The sequence below is a fragment of the Pelodiscus sinensis genome, chromosome 2 (genome assembly GCF_052426305.1).
Source record: "Pelodiscus sinensis isolate ZL-2025 chromosome 2, ASM5242630v1, whole genome shotgun sequence".
In the NCBI taxonomy this organism is placed as follows: Eukaryota; Metazoa; Chordata; order Testudines; family Trionychidae; genus Pelodiscus; species Pelodiscus sinensis.
Genome location: NC_143053.1, coordinates 15623014 through 15645348, shown reverse-complemented (window position 1 = coordinate 15645348; position 22335 = coordinate 15623014). Strand labels below are relative to the sequence as shown.

At 43.4% G+C, this 22335-nt stretch overlaps 2 protein-coding genes across 17 annotated transcripts in view; both read left to right on the top strand.

Moving 5' to 3' along the window:
- PHF20L1 (PHD finger protein 20 like 1) overlaps positions 1-6172 on the top strand; it is a 97412-nt gene extending 91240 nt beyond the window's left edge. For all 15 annotated transcript variants that reach the window (XM_025184904.3, XM_075920114.2, XM_075920115.2 and 12 more), the window contains one exon: positions 760-6172. In XM_025184904.3, coding sequence (XP_025040689.1) covers positions 760-902 — 143 coding nt within the window. In that variant the 3' untranslated portion in view covers positions 903-6172. The remainder of the gene's footprint in view (positions 1-759) is intronic.
- Positions 6173-12055: 5883 nt separating this feature from the next.
- Positions 12056-22335, top strand: part of TG (thyroglobulin) — a 191930-nt gene continuing 181650 nt past the window's right edge. The window contains exons 1-5 of one of the 2 annotated variants that reach the window (XM_075920103.2): positions 12056-12805; positions 14236-14344; positions 15538-15635; positions 17631-17834; positions 19497-19656. In XM_075920103.2, coding sequence (XP_075776218.2) covers positions 12742-12805; positions 14236-14344; positions 15538-15635; positions 17631-17834; positions 19497-19656 — 635 coding nt within the window. In that variant the 5' untranslated portion in view covers positions 12056-12741. Of the gene's footprint in view, positions 12806-13643; positions 14345-15537; positions 15636-17630; positions 17835-19496; positions 19657-22335 lie in introns of those variants that run through there. The other variant, XM_075920102.2, reaches the window with a different exon arrangement.

The following is a 22335-nucleotide window of genomic DNA, read 5'->3' as shown; positions in this document are numbered from 1 at the left end:
TTTGTTGTACCTTTATATTAAAGATGCATATAGCAGAGGCATGCTCCATTTCATGCAGATTACTATTGCCCTCAGGCTTGGCAAGTTGCTAATGCTACCCCCTTTTGGGCAAAGTTTGGATTCCCCTTTTTAAAATCCGTGTCTTAGTTGATAGCATTTACAAGGCTAGGTGCTAGTCCATGTCCAATAGAATATGGAAGAAGTAGGTTTGGAAGCATTTGGGTGTCGGCCAGTGTTCCCTCTAAGTTTTGTGACAGCACAAGTTCACACGTGATTAATCAGCCCTGCCCAGGCAGTCAGCTCCATGCACAGCGTCCTGAGTCTCTGACTGGGCGGTGCTGAATAATCACCTGTGAAGCTGTGCTGCTGCGCAGTGTAGTGGGAACACTAGTGTGGGCCTGAAAATCAAAATACAGAATATCTAGCAATAAATAGTGTAGATAGTCTGAATTTTTTTGATAAGCTGCTTTTCATTTGGGCATTGAGTTTGGCCATGAAATGTTCTGAAGTGTGTTGTTCACAGTCACGCACCTGGGATGCATGGGTTTGGATAGGGCACAATGCCATTTAAATTTGGGTTGACAAGTTAGGACCAAATCCTAGTCAAGTTGATGTCCTCAAGTATTTTGTCACTGACTTCAATAGCACTTGGATATGGCCCTCACTGCATTTCAACACACCTACCTTTGGAGGGTTGTGCACTCTTTTCCAAAGATCCCTTTCTAATCAAACCATTCTTTTATATTTTTCTCAATGTAGTTTTAGAAAGCTGGCTTGACTTCACTGGAGAGCTGGAACCACCAGATCCCCTTGCAAGACTGCCTCAACTCAAGCGACGTATCAAACAGCTCTTAATTGACATGGGGAAAGTACAGCAAATAGCCACGCTCTGCTCTGTATGACAAAAGGAAGAATAAAGGAATGAAAATAGGCTCTCTACAGTGAATTTTTTAATTAGCCACAAAACTGGCAGGAAGACAGCAAAAAAGCTGAACATTTGGTTCTGTACTGATTATGTTTTTAGCCTGAAGCTTTGGAGAAGAGAAAGGAAATCTAGCATAAGGAAACTAAACTGACATTGAAAATCGAAATACTCTGTGTCCAAAATACAGATTACAATGTCACATACTGAGGAACATTTATATGATCTAACATATGATAAATAAGGCATGTGAAGTGGCAGAATTTCTCCTTTGGGTCATACAAGAATGTTCAAGAAATCTCTTCGATGGAAAGTGGTATAATTTTATAGTTAGTAGCAGATAGAACCAAACTGACAAATGTTAGTGGGCAAAAAACAAATTAAATGGGGAAAAATACTCATTCATAATTATTTCTTCTCCCTTTGTTAGGGAGACAAGGAGAGATCCATATCCTCTCTACAGTTGGTCCACCCCCAAAGTTTAGGAAGGTAACTAATCTTTCCCAGCCCGAGAACTTTTTTTTTTTGGTCTAATTAGTGTTGTTCAGGAAAATGAAAATGCTAGCTTCACTTTTGAAAGAAACAGGATGTGGTGGTGTGTGTCTAAATATTTTTTAAATAAAAATCCTCATTACAGAACCCTTAGGCTCTTTTCACATTGTAAGTGGCAAACAGTGGTCAAATGTGCCAAATAATACTAAAACCACTGGGATGAGAGTGTGAAGATAGTGAAATACATGAGGTTTTTTTTTTTCGAAGTTCTACCTGGTGCCAGCAATCCATCCAAAATTGTATCTAGTTTATATTTTTTTACGTTCTATTTCAGTATTCAGGATTCAAAGTACTTTTTTTGTCCTGGGTAGCTCAGCTTGGTGTTAGCCCTCTGAATCTTTACCAACCTCAGCTGGGATGAGGAATGGCAAGAGCAGCAAAATTGTTTGTGGCTGTGAATTACTAAACCACTAAATTGAATATCACAAAGATGCATTACTTAGGATGTTTTTATAAAAACTTTTAGCTTCAGTCATAAGTGAATAAAACATCATGAAACCAAAGGCAACCTAGTTGCTCTGTTAGTTCTTGCTGGATTTTGAGTTCAGGCCCTTCTCTTGGCCTGTGCTTATATAAATTGTCACTGCACCCAGTGCTACATACGTATGTGTAGGTATATGTGTATATATACACACACATTCATATGTACATACTATATACATATTTATATCTACACATGTCTAGTTTTATTACTATAGACTATAAGAACTCATGGTTAACATGAAATGTTACCTTTTAACAAGCAGTTTATAAAATTGAAAATAATGTATGTACAGGTTTTGGAATTTGTAAAATATGACTGTTAAAAAGAGGCTATTTAATTGATGACATAAGATACTTGAACACTTTATGCCTCACAACTGTTTATCAGTTCTAGTTTTCTGTATAAATGCATTTTAGAACCGATAGACAGTAAACTTGAATTTACCTTTTGATAAGAGTACAAGCCACTGTACATTCAAAAATTATTTAAATTTGCAAACACACTGTTCTATATGTAAGGTACTGTATGTAAAACTGTTTATTAAAACTATTCTGCATACTCTACATTTTCCATTTTTTTTCCTATCCTATACAGAAATGTATAAAAGTAATTAAAATAATGTACAGACAATACAAGTTTTTTGAATGCCTGTTGAGGATTCAGACAGTAGAAAAAATGTGCCAAAGATGGATTGTGTACAAAAGATGTTGAAACTAGTGCTTTGACCTTGCATCATAAAACCATTATTGAGAGAGAAGGTAGCATGCCTGGGTGCTTATTGAAAAATGGCTACACTCAAGTCTCTGATCTGTCATGTCTAAAGTAAGTTAATGCTATTAATATTTTAACTCTAAAGCAAATGTGTCAACATCAGTGATAGAATGATAGCTATTTAAAAGGTCTCTTCAACAGCAGTTACCATACCCTTGTATTGGAGATACTACAGCTCTGTATTAATTGCAAAACTCAGCTCAAGCTTAATTTATATAGCAGGGATTAGCACCTCCATCATAAAGTAAAGAGGAAATATAGTAACTGAGGAATCTGTTAAGGAATGTTGACTTTTTTATGACAACCACTACTATGTTTAAATACCCTGATGTTTTATACAGTATAATTTGATGCTTAAATGACTACTTAAGATATATTTCACACTATTAACAGCTGTTGAAAGTGATCTACTTACTCTTTGGATATGCAAAGATACTGTTATCTATTATTCACTTGTTGCATATCCTTAAATGTGGTACTGTGTGTACTGTGTAATGTAAATCTTCATATACAGTTTGAAATAAAGTATATGGTATTTACATAATATACACAGTACATACTGGTGCTGTGTGATAAAATGTGTGTATGCATGTGTGTGATACCATATAATTGTAAATGTAATGAAGGGAGAGATGGACTGAGATTTCAAGTTGTGGGTTGGAGGTTCCATGCTTTGGGCCCATCACAGCAAAGTTACAGTGAGTTGTGAGACTATTATCCCTAAAAGGTATATGTTGTATGAGCTGAGGGCATGGAGGTGGTCTCATATACAGATGCTAGGAGGTTATCACTAGTGTAGCCAAGGGCTACACTTTTACAGTAGTTTTTTGTATGAAATATATGGTATATTTAAAATAGTACCATATGGTTTCAGATTTAAATAAGCAAAAGCTGGGATAGATTCCATTTCTCAGAATATCATTCAATTGTCTTAATCATAAGACTTTCTCGTCTGCCCTCTTTTGCCTCATTCACCATACGCCTTTCAGCTTCTTCAATAAACAAGGCAGGCATCTTACAAACAACAGCCTTATTCACTACACAGTTCTGATTTGTTCCTAAAGCACCATCTGCACTCCTCTCATCTGAAAAAGTGGGTTTTGCCCATGAAAGCTCATGACAAAGTGCCACAGGACTGCTCATTTTTAAAGTTACTGACCAACATGGCTACCCCCCTCATCTATACTGTGCACTGAATCTGGTAGAGGTGCTATGGAAAAATAGTATGTGATGTTATAACTAAATTCTATATCACAATGCATATATGCACAAAGGGGACAAATTAAGGTTGCGCAAGCTTAATTCTGGCATTTCCTAACTTCAGGGTGTTTGTCTTTGGAATGTTTCACAGTGTTCTTTTAATGGTTTTTTTTTTTTTACTTTAAATTTTTTAGTTAAAAAGCAAATGAAATTAAAAAAAAACAAGGATATCTGTCATGTGGAGCCATCCTGTGACAATCATGGCTGCTCAGCAGTGTTGGAACCTCTCACATGTGCACTACTTAGGTGTGTTGGAGAACCTTTACCTCTACAACAAACTTCTGCTATCTGAGCTGATGGAGTAACTAGTAATAGTAGTTGGCTCTTATCCTCTCTGGCTGGTCCACTAAGGAAGCTGCCAGTGGGTTGCAAGGGTATTTGCTAGATCACGAATGTTGGGACTCAAGGTCCCTGTGTTCTTCTTTACATTTTAAAGGGGAGCATTCTCAAGTGGATAGACGCTTTGCCATTTCCACCCACTTCCCAGCTAACATGTCCACTTGTTGCCTTGTTTGTGCTTCAGCTTATTCCTGCCATCTGTTGCTCCTGTCTGTCCTCTAGCTTACACCTGTTTCCCCTCCGCTTGCCCCTGCAACTCTTCTGCTCCTCAGCCTCTACAGTCCAGTTTAGTCTGTCATCACCCTGCTGCCTGGGTGTTACCTAGGAAGCCATTTAAAAATACTGGAGAGGTTTCCATGCTTTGTTCTGGGGTCCCACTGGTAAAGGAGAGGCTGGAGGCAATTGCAAGGGAAGTCCCGCTCCACCCCTGGGCTGGAGCATGCTCAGTGAGCTCTGTGGAGGTAGAGTATGCACAATTTTCAGATATTTGTGTCTAATAAACTTAGGCTGAGTACATGCACAGACAGGGTGACTTTCAGAGGCTCTGGTGCTTCAGAACTAAATTGCCGAGATTTTTTTTTTTATTGTGAGTTAAAACATCTTTTCATGTGGCCTTGTTCTCAGAAACAACTATTTTAGTGAACTTTTTTTATAATCAAACTGAGGAAAACAGAACCCAGATCATGGCAAATTTCAATCTTTATGGTTAAAGACGGTTGAAAATAGAGACTAAATAACAAGAAATAATGGGCAGAATTAACTTTATTGCAGGTCCTGATGGGTGTGGCGATCCTACCCTCACACCACAATGTACCTTTGCTGTGGTCTTTTGACTAAATGGTTGCATCCAAGGTTGCATTCTTCACCCCAGCATTCCATTGTCAACTTCTTTTCATGTGATGGATAAGGTGATGATTTTGTTATGTTTGGTTTTAATAAAAGCCACGATAGGTCACAGGCAATAAAAATGGACAGAAACCTGTGACCTAAATGTCACTTTACTAAAAATAATCCCAGTCATGGAACCTCTTTTCTGCCACTCTCCCACTGTATGCCTTGTGAAATCTTTCAGGACATGCTCCCTACTTTTAGAAAGCACTTGTTAAAGTCAACAGGTTTTTTTTTTAATTCTTATTTTGGAGTTGACCATTGATCATGTATTTTACTATACTTTTTTCTTTTGTATTGAGTCACTGTGTAATGGATTTAGTTTTTAACAAGGGTGATTTTTGTTGCAGTGCTTTCATGTATATTTTAAAATTTGTTATGCCATGTGGTGTACCAAGGATTAGAGGAAGGGATCTGTCATTAGCAATAAGCATTATGTACACTGTGTGTATTTTGTTGTATTTGGAGAACAGGTATGGAGCACTTGACAATGGTGAAAATACACTAGAATAAATAAAAGAGTGTCTGTCGGAGACATTCTGCACCAGCATGGGCAACTCATACTACTGGAAAAATGTGAAATATTGCAGAAAACATGAATATAATGAACTTCCAAACATGCCATCTAATTAAGACAGTGTGTATCTGTGTTTGGGATGCTGTCAGCAATATATAGTTAGCATTTTTCTAGGGACTGGTTGATTAACTAAAATCTAGTCTGATCACTTAAATTTGCTTTAAACAGCTATTCAGTCTTTTTTAGACTTGCTCACAACTGTCTCCATTCAGTTAATGCCTCTCAATGCATTGTCACTGAAAAGTGTGAGAGAGGCAGCCCTGAACTGCTTAACTTCTTCCGTGAGAGAAGCAAGGTATTTTCTTTTATGGTTTGTTTTATAATAGCAATAATGTTGATTGCATTCTAATATACTCACAATAAAGGCCTATTGAGATTGGTTAAGTGCCTGGGCTCCATTTTGGTGAACTAACAGTTTCTACAAGCTGATCAATGCTTTATATACTCTGGAGCGTTAGGGACCTGTGCCTTAATTGTATAAAGCCTGTCAGCTAGTTTTTATGTACTCCTAATTCATTGATCACATTCAGAGCGATAAGGGGGTGAGATAATATCTTTTATCAGACTACTGTTAGGCAAGATTTAAGTCCTCAGGCCTGGGAATGGTATTCAGAGTGTTACATCTAAATAATATAAAAAAGGCCCAACAAGGAAAATAACAGAACACCACCTATAACCCCCAGCTTAAATCCCTTCAGCGTATCATTGACAATCTGCAACCTGTCCTAGAAAATGATCCCTCACTCTCATAGGCCTTGGGAGACAGGCTAATCCTTACTTACAGATAACCCTCTAACCTGAAACAAATTCTTTCTAGCAGCCACACATCACACCTCAGACAGATTCATCTAGGAACCTACCCTTGCAATAAACCCCATTGCCCACTCTGTCCACACATCTATACAAGCGACACCATCACAGGCCATAAGCACATAAGCCACAACATCAGAGTCTGATATAACTGCACATCCTCTAAAGTGGTATGTGCCAGCAATGCATGTATATTGACCAAAAAAGGATAAATAGACATGTCAGATATCAGAAATGATAATGCACATAAACCTGTAGGGGAACTTTTTACCTCTTTGGGTACTCATTAATGGATATAGAAGTTCCCATTCTTCTGCAAAAGGATTTCACAAGCCAACTAGAGAGTGTGTGTGTGGAATTGACCTTCATATGCAAATTTGACACTTTCCCTCCAGCTTAAGAAAGACATTAACTGGGTGGCCCATTATAAAACCAGTCTTTCTTACATTTAACCCTTCATTGACGTCAAAAGCTAAGTATGGGACACTTCCAGCCACTCAGTCAGCCACATTAGTACCTGCACTACTATTGGCAGGTACATTTTTTCCTTCTTCCTTCTTTTTCTGTTATAATTATGATATTCCCCCTTTTTTCCTTCACCCATGCTCATCTGAAGAAATGGGTTTTGCTCATGAAAGCTCATGATACCATGTTATTTTTTTATGTCTTTCAAGTGCCATAGGACACTAAACAGATGGTTTAACAAATATGTAACGCACATTCTACGGGACCATTCAAGGTGAAATGGCCTATTAGCACTGAAAGTAAGACTAAAATGCACATAAGACTAAAGTGGCTAGTGGGTTGCAAGTTGTTGTAATAAACCACAAATCAGTGTCTTTATTAAAAACATGATTTCTGGGGTCTAGTGTAATTATGAACTTAAACTCCCAAGTTTGCCTTTTGAGCGTTGTGCAGATTTCCTTTGAGGATGAAGACTGATAGGTGGGATATAGAGTGATCACTTTGTGAAAAGTGTTCGCTACAGAATTGGCATTTTTCTCTCTTTTTTTAATTATTTTCCTATGTGAGTTCAGACAATCACTATGCTCTTGAAAGGTTTCACCCACATAGTTACTTGGGTATTTAGGGCATTGGATTAGATACATCTCCTGTTGTGATAGAAATGTGTAGGACCCATGGACTTTGAAATGTGCATTGTGGGAAGTGTTGATTATTTCAGTAGCTATGGAGATACGTCTACTATGGTGTGTTTGTGTCCTAGTTAGTGGGAAGTTTTCTTCTGATGAGCCTGAGGAGGATGTTGGGATGGTTTGCAAGCCAAAAAAGAGGGGTTCAGGAAAGATTTATTTCCAGATCAAGTATGAGTTGTAGTTTAAAGATATCCTGTAAGATTTCCGGTGAGGTGTGGTAGAAATAGCTAGAGGTGCGCTAAAAAGCTGTCCCTCACCAACAGAAGTTGGACCAAGAAAAACATCATCTCATCCACATTGTTTCTCTAAAATCCTGGGACTGACACAGCTGCGACAGCTCTGATTACTTTCAGGCATACTCAGTAAATGGGAGACAAGTTGTCACTGGCCTTTGTTCTACTGCTAAACTATTTTACTTTGGTATTTTTAATTTTAGAAGTTTGGTTTTGCAATACAATTTCTAGAGGCATTTGGTATTTCAGAAACATGGCTGAGATCTGACTTGTGCAGGCAACTCTTCTCTAAATAATTTTATAGTTTACTCTCATATATATCGTGTCGATACCCAACGTACTTCAATCTGCTATTAATTCTTTACATTGTTGTAGCACCTTGCAGACCCAGATCAGGTCTCTGTTATAGTAGACACCATAAGACAGTCTCTGTACTAGATCCCGCATGAGGTAGATATAAATAACTATACAACAGGTGAAGGTACCTTCAAAGGAAGTTGTCTTTCTAATCTGAAAGATTTGGATCTACTGTAAGCAGCTGCAACATTGTTGAAATGAATGGAGGTGCATCTGCTTCATTAGGTCTGGACTGTCTCCTTAATATACGACCATTTGGGTTGAAACTGCAGTGATTCCTCCTTTTACCTTTCCACTCATACCCGTGGGTGAATGCACACAGTTCTATACATTTAACTTTTGTAATTGCCACTGTATGAATCTTTTAGCTATCTGAAAAACTGCACAGGGTCACCAAATGGATATAGGGAAGAAAAACCATTCTCTCTAGCTCTGTCCTTTGAAACAGCAAAGATGGTTCAGGCTGGAGATGTGGTTCATGGTCACATGAACTAACTGATTGCCCTATGTGCTGTTGTGAAGGTCAGACTGGCAGGGACCTTTTGGTGTTTTTTTCATCTTCCTCTCTAGAATGGTACGTAGGTTAGTTGCTAAGATCACCTTAATAAATCTAAATTCCCAGCTTTTTCAAGGGCCTTGCACATACGTGCACAGTGGTCTCTCCGGTTCTCTGCCTGTGGCACACAAGATTTTATCTCTTGAGGTAACTCCCAGAGCAACCAATCATGGAAGCTAGCAAAAGTGGTCGCTTGTAAGAAGTGGTCTCTCCAAGTTTGCTGTAAAATGGACGTTAGAGATGCTACTATTGTTTCCAATGTTTCATGTTTAATTTTAATTGCCTTTTAAATGAGTATTACATTATACAATATACAGGTTGAACCTCTCTAGTCTGGCACACTCTGGTCCGGCAGCATCTGTGGTCTGGTAAGATTACCATGGCTGTGGCCAAGTTACGTGTGGTTCCATAAAGTTTGTTTACAGCCACCTGGCTCTTAGGGTACGTCTAGACTACATGCCTCTGTCGCCAGAGGCATGTAGATTAGGCTACCAGGCAAAGGAAAATGAAGCGGCGATTTAAATAATCGCCGCTTTGTTTAAATTTACATGGCTGCCGCGCTGAGCCGATCAGCTGTTTGTCGGCTCAGCGCGGTAGTCTGGACGCGCGGGTGTCGACATCAAAGGCATTTGTCGACCACCCAGGTATGCCTCCTGGAATGACTTGGGAAAACAATGGTTGTTTTTTTTTTTAAATAGCCATTTGACAATGTTGGCTGTTGGAAACTGCCAGCCCAAAAGTTCTCCGTAAGCTACACTGGAGTCCCCCATTTTCTTTGGCTCTGGTAATCAAATTGAGGCCTCATTTTGTAGAGTGCTGATGTACAGCCAAACACCTGCAGGCACCAGTGGTAACGTTTTCATGCACAGAGGCCTTTTAACCAAAGGAGTTTTGTGTTTGCAAACCCCATCACAGCTGCACAGATGTGTTTGTGCTAGGGAACTGCATGCAGAATTGTCCCTGCATATGTGGAGACTTATGGCTGTGCTGAAAATCAAGTCATTTTTCCTAAAGTTTTCATGGCTTTAGTAAGTCATCTATGCACCTTCCATTACCTTTCTTCCTCAGCCTCAGTAGAGATTGCCCAAAAAAGCTCATAGCCGAGACACCAAGAGCAGCTATATTTGTCGTCAGTGCAAATTGTTATAGGAAGTCTAAGAAACTATTTCCAGTAATAATTCAATGGCCTTTAAATAATTACTGGATGGAATGACGTCTGCCAATATGATCTAGTGAACAGAGACCCAGGCCCTGCCCCCCAACCATTTCTAACGAAGTTAAAGGAAATTCCATCTATAGACAGCTGAGGGGATGACAATAGTGTGGACCAATCCAACCTGTCTCCATTTTAAATCATGTTATTGGCTGGAGTTCATTTGTTTTGAATTTCAGGCTGGCCATAGACTTCAGGGTGTGTTTGTTTGTTTTGTTTTGTTTTTTTAAGAATGTGGATTGTGCAAACTGCTCAGTGAACTACTTTCCCTGACCCCAGCAAGCTGTTGCATCCCATTTAATGTGCCTGTAAGAAGATTCATGTCTGGGCTTTGACGCAAATCTAGCTCTGCTCAAGTGGTGCTGAGTGCCTGCACTCAACAAGTCAGTTCTCCCTGAAAGGGTTTATGTCTCCATCGTGGCTGAACTGGGATGATCCAGCGGGTGTTTTGAGGAACTAAATGGACTAGCGGTATCAGTGATCCTGTAAAATCTACCTGAATGGCTCCATTTGAAAATCAAATCCACCTCAAGAAGTGCAAATGACTGGCTGGATGATTCAGCTAAGTATGTGCTGTAGTTGACTTCTACATAGCTTTCCGCTCCCAAGGGCCAAGAGCTGCTGGGGTTTCTGCCAGATAATAGAACCACCAAAATCCACAAGCTCTCAGTTCCTGTGGTAATTCCCCTGTCCATCCAGGAAATGTCTTCACCATCCCGACCCCCCTTCAGTCATTTCACAGTCCCTTTCAAAATTACATTTCTTGCTTTTAAAACCATCTGTAGCCTGGCCTTTCTCCTTTCCTCCTTATTCCTTCTTCTGTTAGCGATGGGTTCCTTTTAATTGTTTTATACCACTATGCTGAAGTCGTGGATTTTGCCCACAAAACCTCATAGTCTCTAAAGTGCCAAAGGGCTACCCATTTTTAAAGTTACAGACTAACATTCCTACACCTCTGAGACCCTTAAGAGTGAAAGAGCCTTCTCCTCTGCATCTTTCCACGCCTCTTTTTTGCTGTGCCATCTTTCTCTCTCACTTTTCAAATCTCCTCTCACAACACGATTGCTTCCTTGCTTGTTTATCACTTAATTCCTCTCCTCCTGATATTGATTGAGCCCAGCTGCCTTTGATCTCCTAAGTCAGTGCTGCTCAGACATTTCCCAACAGACAAGTAAGACTGTGTCAATGATGCAGGCAAGTCCTTAGATTTAAATTACCATGATTTATTCATTAGAAGGATTTCAGTGCCAGGATCTCATAATATTTCCCAAGTATTCATAAGTAAGGCCTTGTGTCATCCATGTGAAGTAGCAAAGTATTATTCCTATTTTATAGATAACAAAACTGAGGCAACATAGAAGGTAAGTGACTTTCCCAAGGTCACACAGCAAGCATGTGGCTGTGGAAGGGTAGAAGCCGGGTAACCTGATTCTGTGTTGTTTGTATTGCAACAATGCCGGGGGGGCTGACTCCCAGTGGACCCCACAAAGCTAAGTGCTGTTAGTCATACATAAGAACAGTCCCTGCTGCAGAGAGCTCATGTTCTAACTAGGTAAGGCAGACAAAGAGCGGCTTAGCTTTAGTTATATAAATGTAATCACACAACAGAGCGTGTTGGTAATGTGTGTTGCGTGTTTCAGAGGCAGATCAGTCAGTGAATGTACTGACACTGAACCATTTTGAGAAGACACATGCAAATATAGTCCAGCTATATCTACACTGCGGGTCTTTTGAGAAAGAGGAAATGCAAATTGAGCACTCATTTGCATATCTTCTGATCCTTTTTGCGGAAGAGGTTTTTGCTATAAAAAGCCCTCTGTAGATGGGGCCATTTGTCAGAAAAAAAACCTTTTGTTCAAGATCCTTTATTCCTCAAAAATGAGGTTTACAAGCTCTTGTGCAAAAGGTTTTTTTTCTGACAAATGGCCACGTCTGCACAGGGCTTTTTATCGCAAAAACCTCTTCCGCGAAAATGGATCGGAAGAAGATATGCAAATGAGAACACGAGATAGGTGAATGAGCGCTCTATTTACATTTCCTCTTCTGCAAAAAATCCACAGTGTAGACGTAGCCTCCAAAAAGAAGGCCTGGCACCAAACGATTGTCATTCTTACTTGAAAATATTATCCCTTGCTGCACTGCAACATTTATCACATGTTGCCAGCCAGCAACATGCTTAATACCATCCATATATTTGAGTTGGTCCTAGCCTACATGATTTAATTCAGATGCAGACAATATGTAGCAGATGACAGTCTGATCTCCCTTCTAGTAAATTCTAGATCCTTTCTGCTTTAATTAATTTGCGCACTGGTTAAATTAAGTCCTCCAGTCTCCTCCATTGTATGTAGGATGTTTGTCTTGCTCATTCTTCTTTCAGGTGACTGGGTGTACAAGTGCTCTCTGGAGCGGAGATGAAAACATCGACTGGGGCCGTTCCAGGTGAATGAGACCCTCCTGATTTTTTTAGAAACTCAACCTGCGTCAGTCACCCAATTCAGTGCCCAGTCTACCAACTCATAAGTGAATCTGTTCAAACAACGGCTGCTATAAAAGGCTGGCAGGGGCTGGTGCAGTGTGCAGGGTCTTGATCCTAGAAAGGGATCATCGCTCTTGCATCGAAAGATGGGCCCCGTACTTCTCAGCTCCCTTTTTGGCTTTATTAGCGTAGCGTCAGCCAATATATTTGGTAAGTTGATTTATGTTCGTTCTTGTCTCTTATTTGTACGCTTGCCACTGCCTGAGACCCTTCCACTGATTCTTCATGATTATTACTTGTGTTATGGCATCAACAAGCTCAGAATTTGATCAGGGCCTCATTTCACTGGGCACTACACCATGAAATGGGCCTGATCTTACATACCAAAAATATGTGCCACTGACTCAGTCCTGCTGGAAGGACTGATTGGCCAACACAGATGCTTGTGTGAAAAGAAATGAGGCAGGAGGGAAATAACAGAAGATCTTGGAGGATGCTTCCAAATTTAGGCACCGTAGTTATTTGTATTGATTAACCGTTATGACCCGGCTTGTGATATCTGGTGCTTGAATGTGAATACACCAGAATCTCAACTTGCATGATTTATTTTTTGAAAAGTTTCTAACTCTTATAGAAAGAAATTAAAAAACATGACTCCAGAAAGCAAAGAAATAGTCCCCTGGTGTGGGTATATTGCCCGTCCCACTCTGATCTCCAGAGTTAATACTGTGCTCAGTCCCAGAGCAGCAGTTCTCAAACTCTGCATCTAGACCCCAAAGTGGGTCAAGACCAGTGTTCCTTGTAAGCTGAGAACTTGGATGGCCACCCAGAAGAAAGTCACAAGTTGCCCAGCTGATTAGCAGAGTGCCCACAGCTGGTAGCATGTGTTTCTACTAGTGGTACTCATCCACACATGCCTTGGTGCACATAACAAAATTTATACTGCACATGTATAGAAAAAATGAGAGGGCATATTGGTTGCGACCCTATTTTAATGAGACCACTAGGGCCTGCATCAGACTTGCTGGGACCCAGAAGTGGGAGCCTAAGCTTCACCCCCAACCATAGCTTTGGCTGTGGCTCTTTCGCTCCCCCTCCCCTCCACCCAAGGTGGCGGGGCATAGTCTCAGCCCTACCCTCCTGGGATCATGTAGTAAGCTTGTTGTCAGAAGGAGGTTGTGGTGCGATGAAGTTTGAGAACCCCTGTCCTAGAGGCTTGGTTCTTTTGGTCAAACTGTAGCTGCTCATGATGTTTAGCTCTGGTGGCCCAGGGTTCCATTCTCGGTGTGTTGGCCAAGAGGGCAGCCATCATGCAAACACAATTCCCAATGGCTTATTTCTTAAAATGAATTGTTTTAAGATAATTTCATGATTTGTTTTTTTGAAAAGGAGGAGGAGGGGAGGACTAGCTCATGATTTTTGATCATTAGGAGTTGGGAATACCCAATATCTAGTACCATCTCCTCACAGTGGTGTCCATTAGATGGTGGAATAATCTTACCAAAGTAGGGGAAGCCCCAGTATGGTGTTTAAAACCAGACTCAAAACGACAGTGCAAACTATGATGTGCGGTACAATGCTGAGCCAGGCTCAGGATCTAAGAGGAAGCTGGAGTAATCTTATATGTTTATTACGTGCAGAGTACCAGGCTGAGTCCCAGCCTCTCCGTCCATGTGAGCTCCAGAGGGAAAAGGCCTTTTCGGAAGGAGAAGTCTATGTCCCCCAGTGCTTGGAAGATGGCCAGTTCCGGTAAGATAGAGCAGCCAGCCGTGGAACCGATCCTGTGCCATGGAAAGCAAAGGGAGCGCTCTGGCTGAGCAGGATTGGATCCCGATGCAGTAGATAAGGAGAGCTGTGCTCCAGCATCAGCTGGTGTTGGATGTGTTCTGTCTCCTAGTCTGGAATAATCTGGGGAGTCCCTGCTATTTCTAAAAAACAGCAGGACTGTTTAAAGGTCGTGGGTCTGATTATCCTGTGCACCACACCCCTGGTGGGTTCCAATCCAGAGGGGAGAGTATCTTCTCTGGGATTGCTGCTTTCCCTCTCAAGTGCTGCGGGGAGGGATTGGAGTCAAAGCACTATCCCTCAATGCGCTAACCCACATAGCTGAGCCAGAGCAGGGAGTCGGAGTAATCTGTACCAGGGATAGGCTGGCACAGTTTTCATCCTCCTTGGAGCCAAGGCGGGTGGGCAGGAAGCCAGCAAATGGCTTGAAACTCTCAAATTACCAGACTGACCTAGATTTGCATTAGAGAAGAGACTGACTTACCCTGAGCAAAACTACATCTGGAAAGGAAGGATACCCTTGTGGTTAAGGCATAAGACTATCAACTTTTGGTCTAACTGTGGGCAAATCACATAGGTCTGGATCCTCAGGTTTTTAGGCACTTAACTCTCTTTGAAATCAATGAGTTAGGTGCCTAAATACCTTTTGAAGATCTGGGCCTTAATCTCTGTCTTTCTGTTCCCCATCCCCTTCCGCCCTCCCCCTCCCCCCCCCCCCCCCCCGCCAGGATAACAACACACTCTAACCTCACAGATGTTGCTAGGATAAAGTCATTAATGTGTGTGTGGTGCTTAGATACTAGAATGATGGAAAAGCCTGTAATTAAAAAGGAAGAATTAATGGGAAAAAATGAATTGAAGCTTTCCCACTATTTGGGGCACTTTGGGCCTCTCTCTAAATGAACATATTGTAGATCTGATAAACAGCTAGGGATCCTCCTGCCATGTGCTGAATGAAGACTGTAGGGACCCTATGAGAAAGAGACTCCCCCCAAATTAAAGCAGGATAGCCTAGAAGCCAATGCTAGAATGACGTCATTGCTGTGTTCTCACATTGCTGTTTGTCCTGTGACCATCCCATTGTTGACAATTTGTTTCATATTGATAGACAGTTCTGTTGCCAATAGAAAGTGATATTGTGTGTCTTCCTCCCCCAGGACTGTGCAGTGTGATACAAATGGCCGCTCCTGCTGGTGTGTAGATGCCAATGGTATTGAGGTATCGGGCACTAAACAGACTGGAGTTCCCATAGCCTGTAAGTCAGAAGTCATCACTTTTTTCAGGGGTGGTGGTAAAAAAAAAAAAAAAAAAGTACCATTTACATCCCCGCTGAAATCAAGTGGATTTTGGCCATTGACAGAGCAATAATTTTTCTCTGTGAAAGTGCTTTGCGTTATTCAGGTCCTGATCATGCAAATCTTACTCACTTTAGCAGTCCCTTCTCGTGTAAGTTATCCCAGTACAGGCAACCCCTGACTTACGACTGCCCGACCTACAACCCAACGCATTTACGACCGCCCTGCTCCGGCTCAGCATGGCCTCTCAAGCCCACCTGCACAATGAGCCACAGGGTCAGCCAGTTGCCCGCAGCCCTGGCTGGCTCTGGGCGCAGTTTGTGCCATGCCGCTGGCTCCAGGAGACGTAGAGCCGCCTACCAGTCAGCATAGCCCGTGACTAGCTCTGGGCCCGGCATGCTGGAGACTGCAATTCCCAGGAGGCAAAGCAGGCCAGGAATGGGACCCCCATTTATAACATTGCGCCTATGGGAAATAAGAGCTCAACTTACAATGGTTCTCCAGGAACCAATTAGGTTGTCAGTGCAGGGCTCGCCTGTATAATCAAGGGATGAGCTGCGACTCAGTGCAAGATCATCCTATTACATTGCAAAGCCCTTGGAACCAGGAACCTTCAATCTCTGGTGAGCACTCAAAGAAAGTTAGATTGCAAGCTCTTTGAGGCAGGGTCCTAATTTTTTTGCAGAGTGTGTAAAGTACTTTGAGCCTTTCCTCACTGAGGATACTTGATAGCTTGCAGCATATTGTAATACTTGTAATTGCTTACAGAATCACAGGGATTCCTTTGCACACTGTAAACAACAATTCCAACACACTGAGAGGTCATAATTTCTACTAGCCCATCTTCCTCTAATCCAGGGGTGGGCAATTATTTTTAATGGGGGGAGGGGCACTCTAAGATTTTGGTAAGCGGTCAACGGCCGCACTTCTGTGGAGCATGTGCGGGGTCTGGGACAGTGAGTGGGATGCAGAAGGGAGCTTGGGATAGAGGACTGGGGTGCAGGAGGGAGTTTGGGTTAAGGATGGGGTTATGATCTGGTGCAGGGGCTTGGGGTAAAGGGTCCAGAAGGGGTTATGGGTGCAGGAGAGGATTCTGGCCTGTAGAAGGGGTGTGGGAGGGAGTTCAGAGTCTGTGAGGCAGTTGTGACCTGGGGGAAGGGGTTCAGAGGGTTTTGGTGGTGACGTGCAGGATTAGGAAGGGATATGAGTGCAGGTACGGATTCTGGCCTGGAGAAGGGGTGTAGGAGAGGATGGGGGTGCAGGGTCTGGGAGGGAGTTGTGACCTGGAAGAGGTGGGGAGAGGGGATTCAGAGGGTATGGGTGATGGCCTGCGGCAGGTAGTTGTGGGGGAGAGGGGATGGGGTGCCAGAAGCAGGCTCTGACTGGGAGGCACTTACCTAGGTGGCCCCCAGCCAGAAGCTCTGCAGACTCCTTGACTGTGTGCTGGGCATCTGCTCCATGTGGCTCCGCTCCAGCACAGGGAGGGAGGGCGGAAATGTCATTTGCTGCCTCTGCCAATGGGAACGGAGAGATTTTGCTAGGGGCAGGGACACTGTGGGAAGCTTTCTCCTCCCTGCCCAGACTGCATGGCAATTAGCAGCCTGCTGTTTAAAGTGGCTGTAGCTGCTGTGTAGTAAGGGTGCCGGCAAGGTGGCTCCGGGCTGGGTCTGGTGGCCTGGTGGGTTGGATGTGGCCAGCTAGCTGCCTCTTGCCCACCCCTGCTGCTCTAATCAGTTACAACAAAGTAACAAGACAAGGCAACAATTTCTGCACTGATCACTACAGTTGGATTAAAACATTCCTTTGGGCTAGCCCAGTGTTTCTGAAACCTGACTGAACAGAATAAATTCATGGTCTGGATGTGGCCCAGAGTAAACTCAAATGTCCTCTAGAAAAATAAATGGTTTTGTGCCCAGCCCTCACCTTTCACTAATGAGGCCTCTTTGGTATTACAGGTTTATCCTTCTGTCAGCTCCAAAAACAACAGATCTTGGTAAGTCACTACGTCAACAGCAGCAGCATCTCCTACGTCCCACAGTGCTTGAATTCGGGGGAGTTTGACCCGGTGCAGTGTGATGTGGTGCCAGGGCAATGCTGGTGTGTGGACTCTGAAGGGATGGAGATTTACGGCACGAGGCAGATAGGGAAGCCAACACGATGTAAGTACAGTTCAGCAAAATGTGGATTTGGTTTCATGCTTGGAGGAAGGGAAATAAAAACCTTGAGAGTGATAAGCTTGGCTGCCAGGAAATGTCAGGGTTGCCTTTCCAAAATCATGGGGTGATAGTGGCATTCTTTCCATTCTGTTAAATATTGGTGGGAGGTTAAGCAGCAACTACTAAAATTAAACAGTTTTAAATCAGCAGGACCAGATAACCTGCATCCAAGAGTTTTAAAAGAGCTGTCTGAGGACCATTGACCTTGATTATGAATACACCTGGGAAGTTTAAGAATACTGAAACAAGGTTAATACTGTGCCAATATTTCAACAGGGTAAATGGAATGACCCTTGTAATTATAGGCCTAACATCTGTCCCAGGCAAGATAATGAAGCAGCTGATATGACTTGATTAAAAAAGAATTAACAGAGGTGAATATGATTAATGACAAGCAGCAGGATTTATGGAAAATAGATCCTGTCAAAGTAACTTGGTATCCTTTTTGATGAGATTACAAGTTTGGTTGATAAGTACTAGTTTTTATGTAATATACTTATATTCCTGTATGACAGTTGATGTACAGCATAACATAATTAAAAAACAGAACAAATAAAATTAACGTGGCACACATTAGGGATGTGAACATGTACCTGTGTTCACTGTCAACTGATGAGTCTGGACTCATCAGTTAATGTGCATGCTTAGAGGCAGCCCCCATCTCCCCCGCCTGCGCTGCTGCCTCTATATCAGCCCTAGGGCCCAGTGATTCAAAAGGGCCCAGGGCTCCCATCTGCTGTTGCTTCTGCACCAGTGGTGGTGGCCAGAGCTCTGTGTTATGTAAATCATTGCTGGAGGGGCTGGTGTATGGGGGGGGAGACTAGCTCCAGCCCTGCTCTTTCCGTCTAAGGTCCACCCCTTCTAGGAGTGCAGAGTCTCATCCCCCACACTTGGCCCAGTGGCCCAGCACCCCTTTTGGCTCATACGGGGGAGGAGGGTTCTATCCTGGGGAGCAGTGACTCTGGAAGAGTTTGGGTGGGACGGGACATGAGTTCCCAGTGTTACGCTTTGGTTAAAAGTGCTAATGTGATCCTTGAGTCAGAGAAAGGGTTATTTTATCTGTCTGTTTGGCACTGGTGCAGCCACTGCTGGAATACAGTGTCCAGTCCAAGTATCCACAATTAAGATTAGAAAGGACTGAATAGCAGACACAATGAGCCTAATCTATTTTGCTTAGCATAGAGATGAAAGGGTGACTCGGTTACTGTAAGTCTCTAAGTACCTACACGGGGAACAAATGTTTAATAATGGGCTCTTCAGTCTAGTAGAGAAAGGTAGAACATGATCTGCTGTCTGGAAATTGAATCTAGGCACATTCAGACTGGAAATAAGGCTTAAATTCTTAACAGTGAGAGTAATCAACCATTGGAGCAATTTACCAGGGTCGTGGTACGTTTCCATCACTATTTTAAAATTAATTTTAAGTCTTTTTTCTAAAAGATCTGCTTTCAGAATTATTTGGGGGATGTTCTATGGCCTATGTTGTAGATGAGATTACTCGGCCTGATCACGGTTCCAGCCTTGGAATCTATGATCTGTGTGTTTTTGCTTTCAAGCACTCCTGGGAAGGTGAATTCATGAGACTGCATACTTGTCTTCCATCAGGCCCAGGGAGCTGTGAGATCCGAGACCGTCGCATTCTGCATGGGGTTGGGGAAAGGAGCCCACCGCAGTGCTCTGCGGATGGAGAATTTTTGCCTGTCCAGTGCAAATTTGTCAACATGACAGACATGATGGTCTTTGATCTTGTTCACAGTTACAACAGGTAGGAGCAAACCTTTCTGCAACTGAGTGACAATTCTGCAGACCTCTGTAAGTCTTTATCTCGTGCACATTCAAATTGTAGCCTACACTAACCTCATGTGGGTGTTTGTGTCCGTCTGGCGGTTGTCAGGTGAAGAGCTTAGCAAATAAACATGTTAGTTTGCTCAGTAGTAGTTTGTGTTTTAAAAACCAGAGCTCACTCATCAGCCCCTTAAGCAATGGAACCAGTGTCCTTCTGCATTCTCTACTATTTCAGTATGATTGTCTTTCGTACAGGGTCTGTTATAGAAGGCAACCCATGCCATACAGAATGAAACAACATGGTGAACGAGCTAGCTAAGAGCAGTGGAGAGAGAAATTAAAAGGGTTGGGTAAAAGAGGATGCAGAGTCTGTGCAGCAGAGACATACGAGGAGGCTGTTTCAGCTCTGGGGGTGGTAAAGTGGAGATTCTTGCACCCACGGTGGTGAGGCTATGTGATAGGACAGTGCAGCCATGGGGGTTCATCTATACAGCAGCGTTATTTCGGAATAACTGATGTTATTTTGAAAAGACAAAGAGCGCGTCTACACTGCCAGCCTTTATTGCAAAATAATGTTGAGCTGGAGGACTTCAGCCTGATCGGCTGAGAGCTACAAATTCCTGCCACCTCAAACAGTAGCAGGGAGTTGTGAAGTACCCCACTTGCCTGAGGCAGTGGATCCCCATGCTCTCGGGCACCACAGATGTAGGGATACCCTGCAGCTCCTAGCCAGTCATGGGGAGGCAGGGGGACCCCTGTAGCTCCCCACCAGCTGTCGTGGGGCACCTCCTCACTGCTATAGGCAAGGGGGACTACCAAGGAGCAGAGGGACCCTTGCAGCACCCAGCCACCTCTGTGGGAGGGCAGGGGACCCTGGTAGCTCCCCACTGCAGCGATGGCAGGAAGAGTCATCCAGCTTCCCTCCACCACAGGGGTAGGGAGACCCTGGAGCTCGGAGCCCCCAGAGCTCCCAGCTACTCCTCAGCTGCTCAGTCCCTTCCCGTTTTACCATGGGTATCTTTAGTAAAGGTCATGGACAGGTCACGGGCTTCCATACATTGTTCTTTATTGCCCGTGACCTGTCCCTGACTTTTGCTAATAATATCCATGGCTCAATCCTAGCCTTAGTTATGACTTGCTTGTCTCTTTCCACCAGAGGGCAGTAAAGTAATCCTAAAAGCATCACTTCTGGCTGAAGCTGGATCCAGTGGTGAGAATCTAATTTAAATGTGAATCTTATTTTGAATTGTGGTCTTTAATTTAAACAGAAATAAAAGCACTATGAGGCAGGCCAAGTGCCTGGTGCTAACTTTGTCACTATATCAGAGGAGGCTATTTTGGCAAGTGAAAAATAAGATGTCTGGATTCAGCCCAACAAGCATTTCTCTTCGGCCCGCCCAGCGGCTTTCCATGTTAACCCAACAACCAGTACATACAGGGCCAGGAGCAGCCTATTCCTCCTGTAGCCACTAGATGGCGCAGCAGCCTCACACGTCCCCATTCTCCTGATTATCTATATTTTGGATGATCTGATCTGGCCCCAGTCCCAATTCGATGTGACGAAGGGGGCTCTGCTGTGTAATAGCTAGAACAGTCAGTTTTATTGGTGTTTTATTGTGTTTACCTCATTAAGAGGAGCAACTCCTTAGCAAGACATGGCCCACCAAGCCTTTTAGTCTGGCCTGCGGCCACCCTGCCAAAACCCTCAGACACAGAGCGCCCTGCTCCACCTGCCTCTCTGTGCAGGGGGTGGGGGAACTTTTGCACACTGTCCCACCTCCCAGCACAATCATTCAGCTCCCATTGGCTGGTTTCCACTGGCTGCCCTTGCCCCCATCACAAACTCTTAGCTCCCATTTTCCAGAACCAGCCAATGGGAGCTGAGAGATTTTCCTGGGGGAAGGGGCAGTGTTTGTTGATTCCCCCTCATGTGTGCGGCGCAGACACACACATGGAGTAGCTGCTGTGAGCTCTGGGGCTCAGTGTCCCATTGGGCTGCTGGCTGGTAATTGCATAGGTAAGTGCCTCCCACTGGCACCCCATGCCCGTCCCACACCCCAACTCCCTGCCCCTTCCTGCTCCAGGTCACCACTCAATACCTCTCTACCCCCTGTCCCCAGGTCACAACTCCTCCCAGACCCTGCACCCCCTGCTATACTCCTCCTCGAGGCCAGAATCCTCTTCTGCACCCATATTCCCTCCTAGACCCTGCACCCCAGTACCCTGCCCAAGGTCACAACCCCCTCCTTCACCCAAACTTCCTCTCACACCCCATAATCTCTCCTGCACACTGGTACCCTAACCTGAGCTCCTTTCTGCACCTAGCCTCCATCCCAGACTCTCTATCCCCTCCATAGAAAAGAGTGACCCTTGACCACTTACCAAAATCTTGGAGTGTCCCTCCCATCAAAAATTATTGCCCATCCCTGCTCTACAATAAAGATTCTGGGCAGATCTCTCAGCTTCCTGTCAATTGTCACTGTAACTAGCTCCATAGAGGTTCTGCTTCTCTGTGTTATCTGGTTGTTAATGTACAGAATACAATTTGGAGAGTGGCAGCAGCACCACTGTACAGTCTCCTCAAAGATGATTTAACCAGTCCAGGGAGGATTATTCCAGAGTCTCAGTATCTGTGGTGTGAAGTTGACATAAGGGCTCT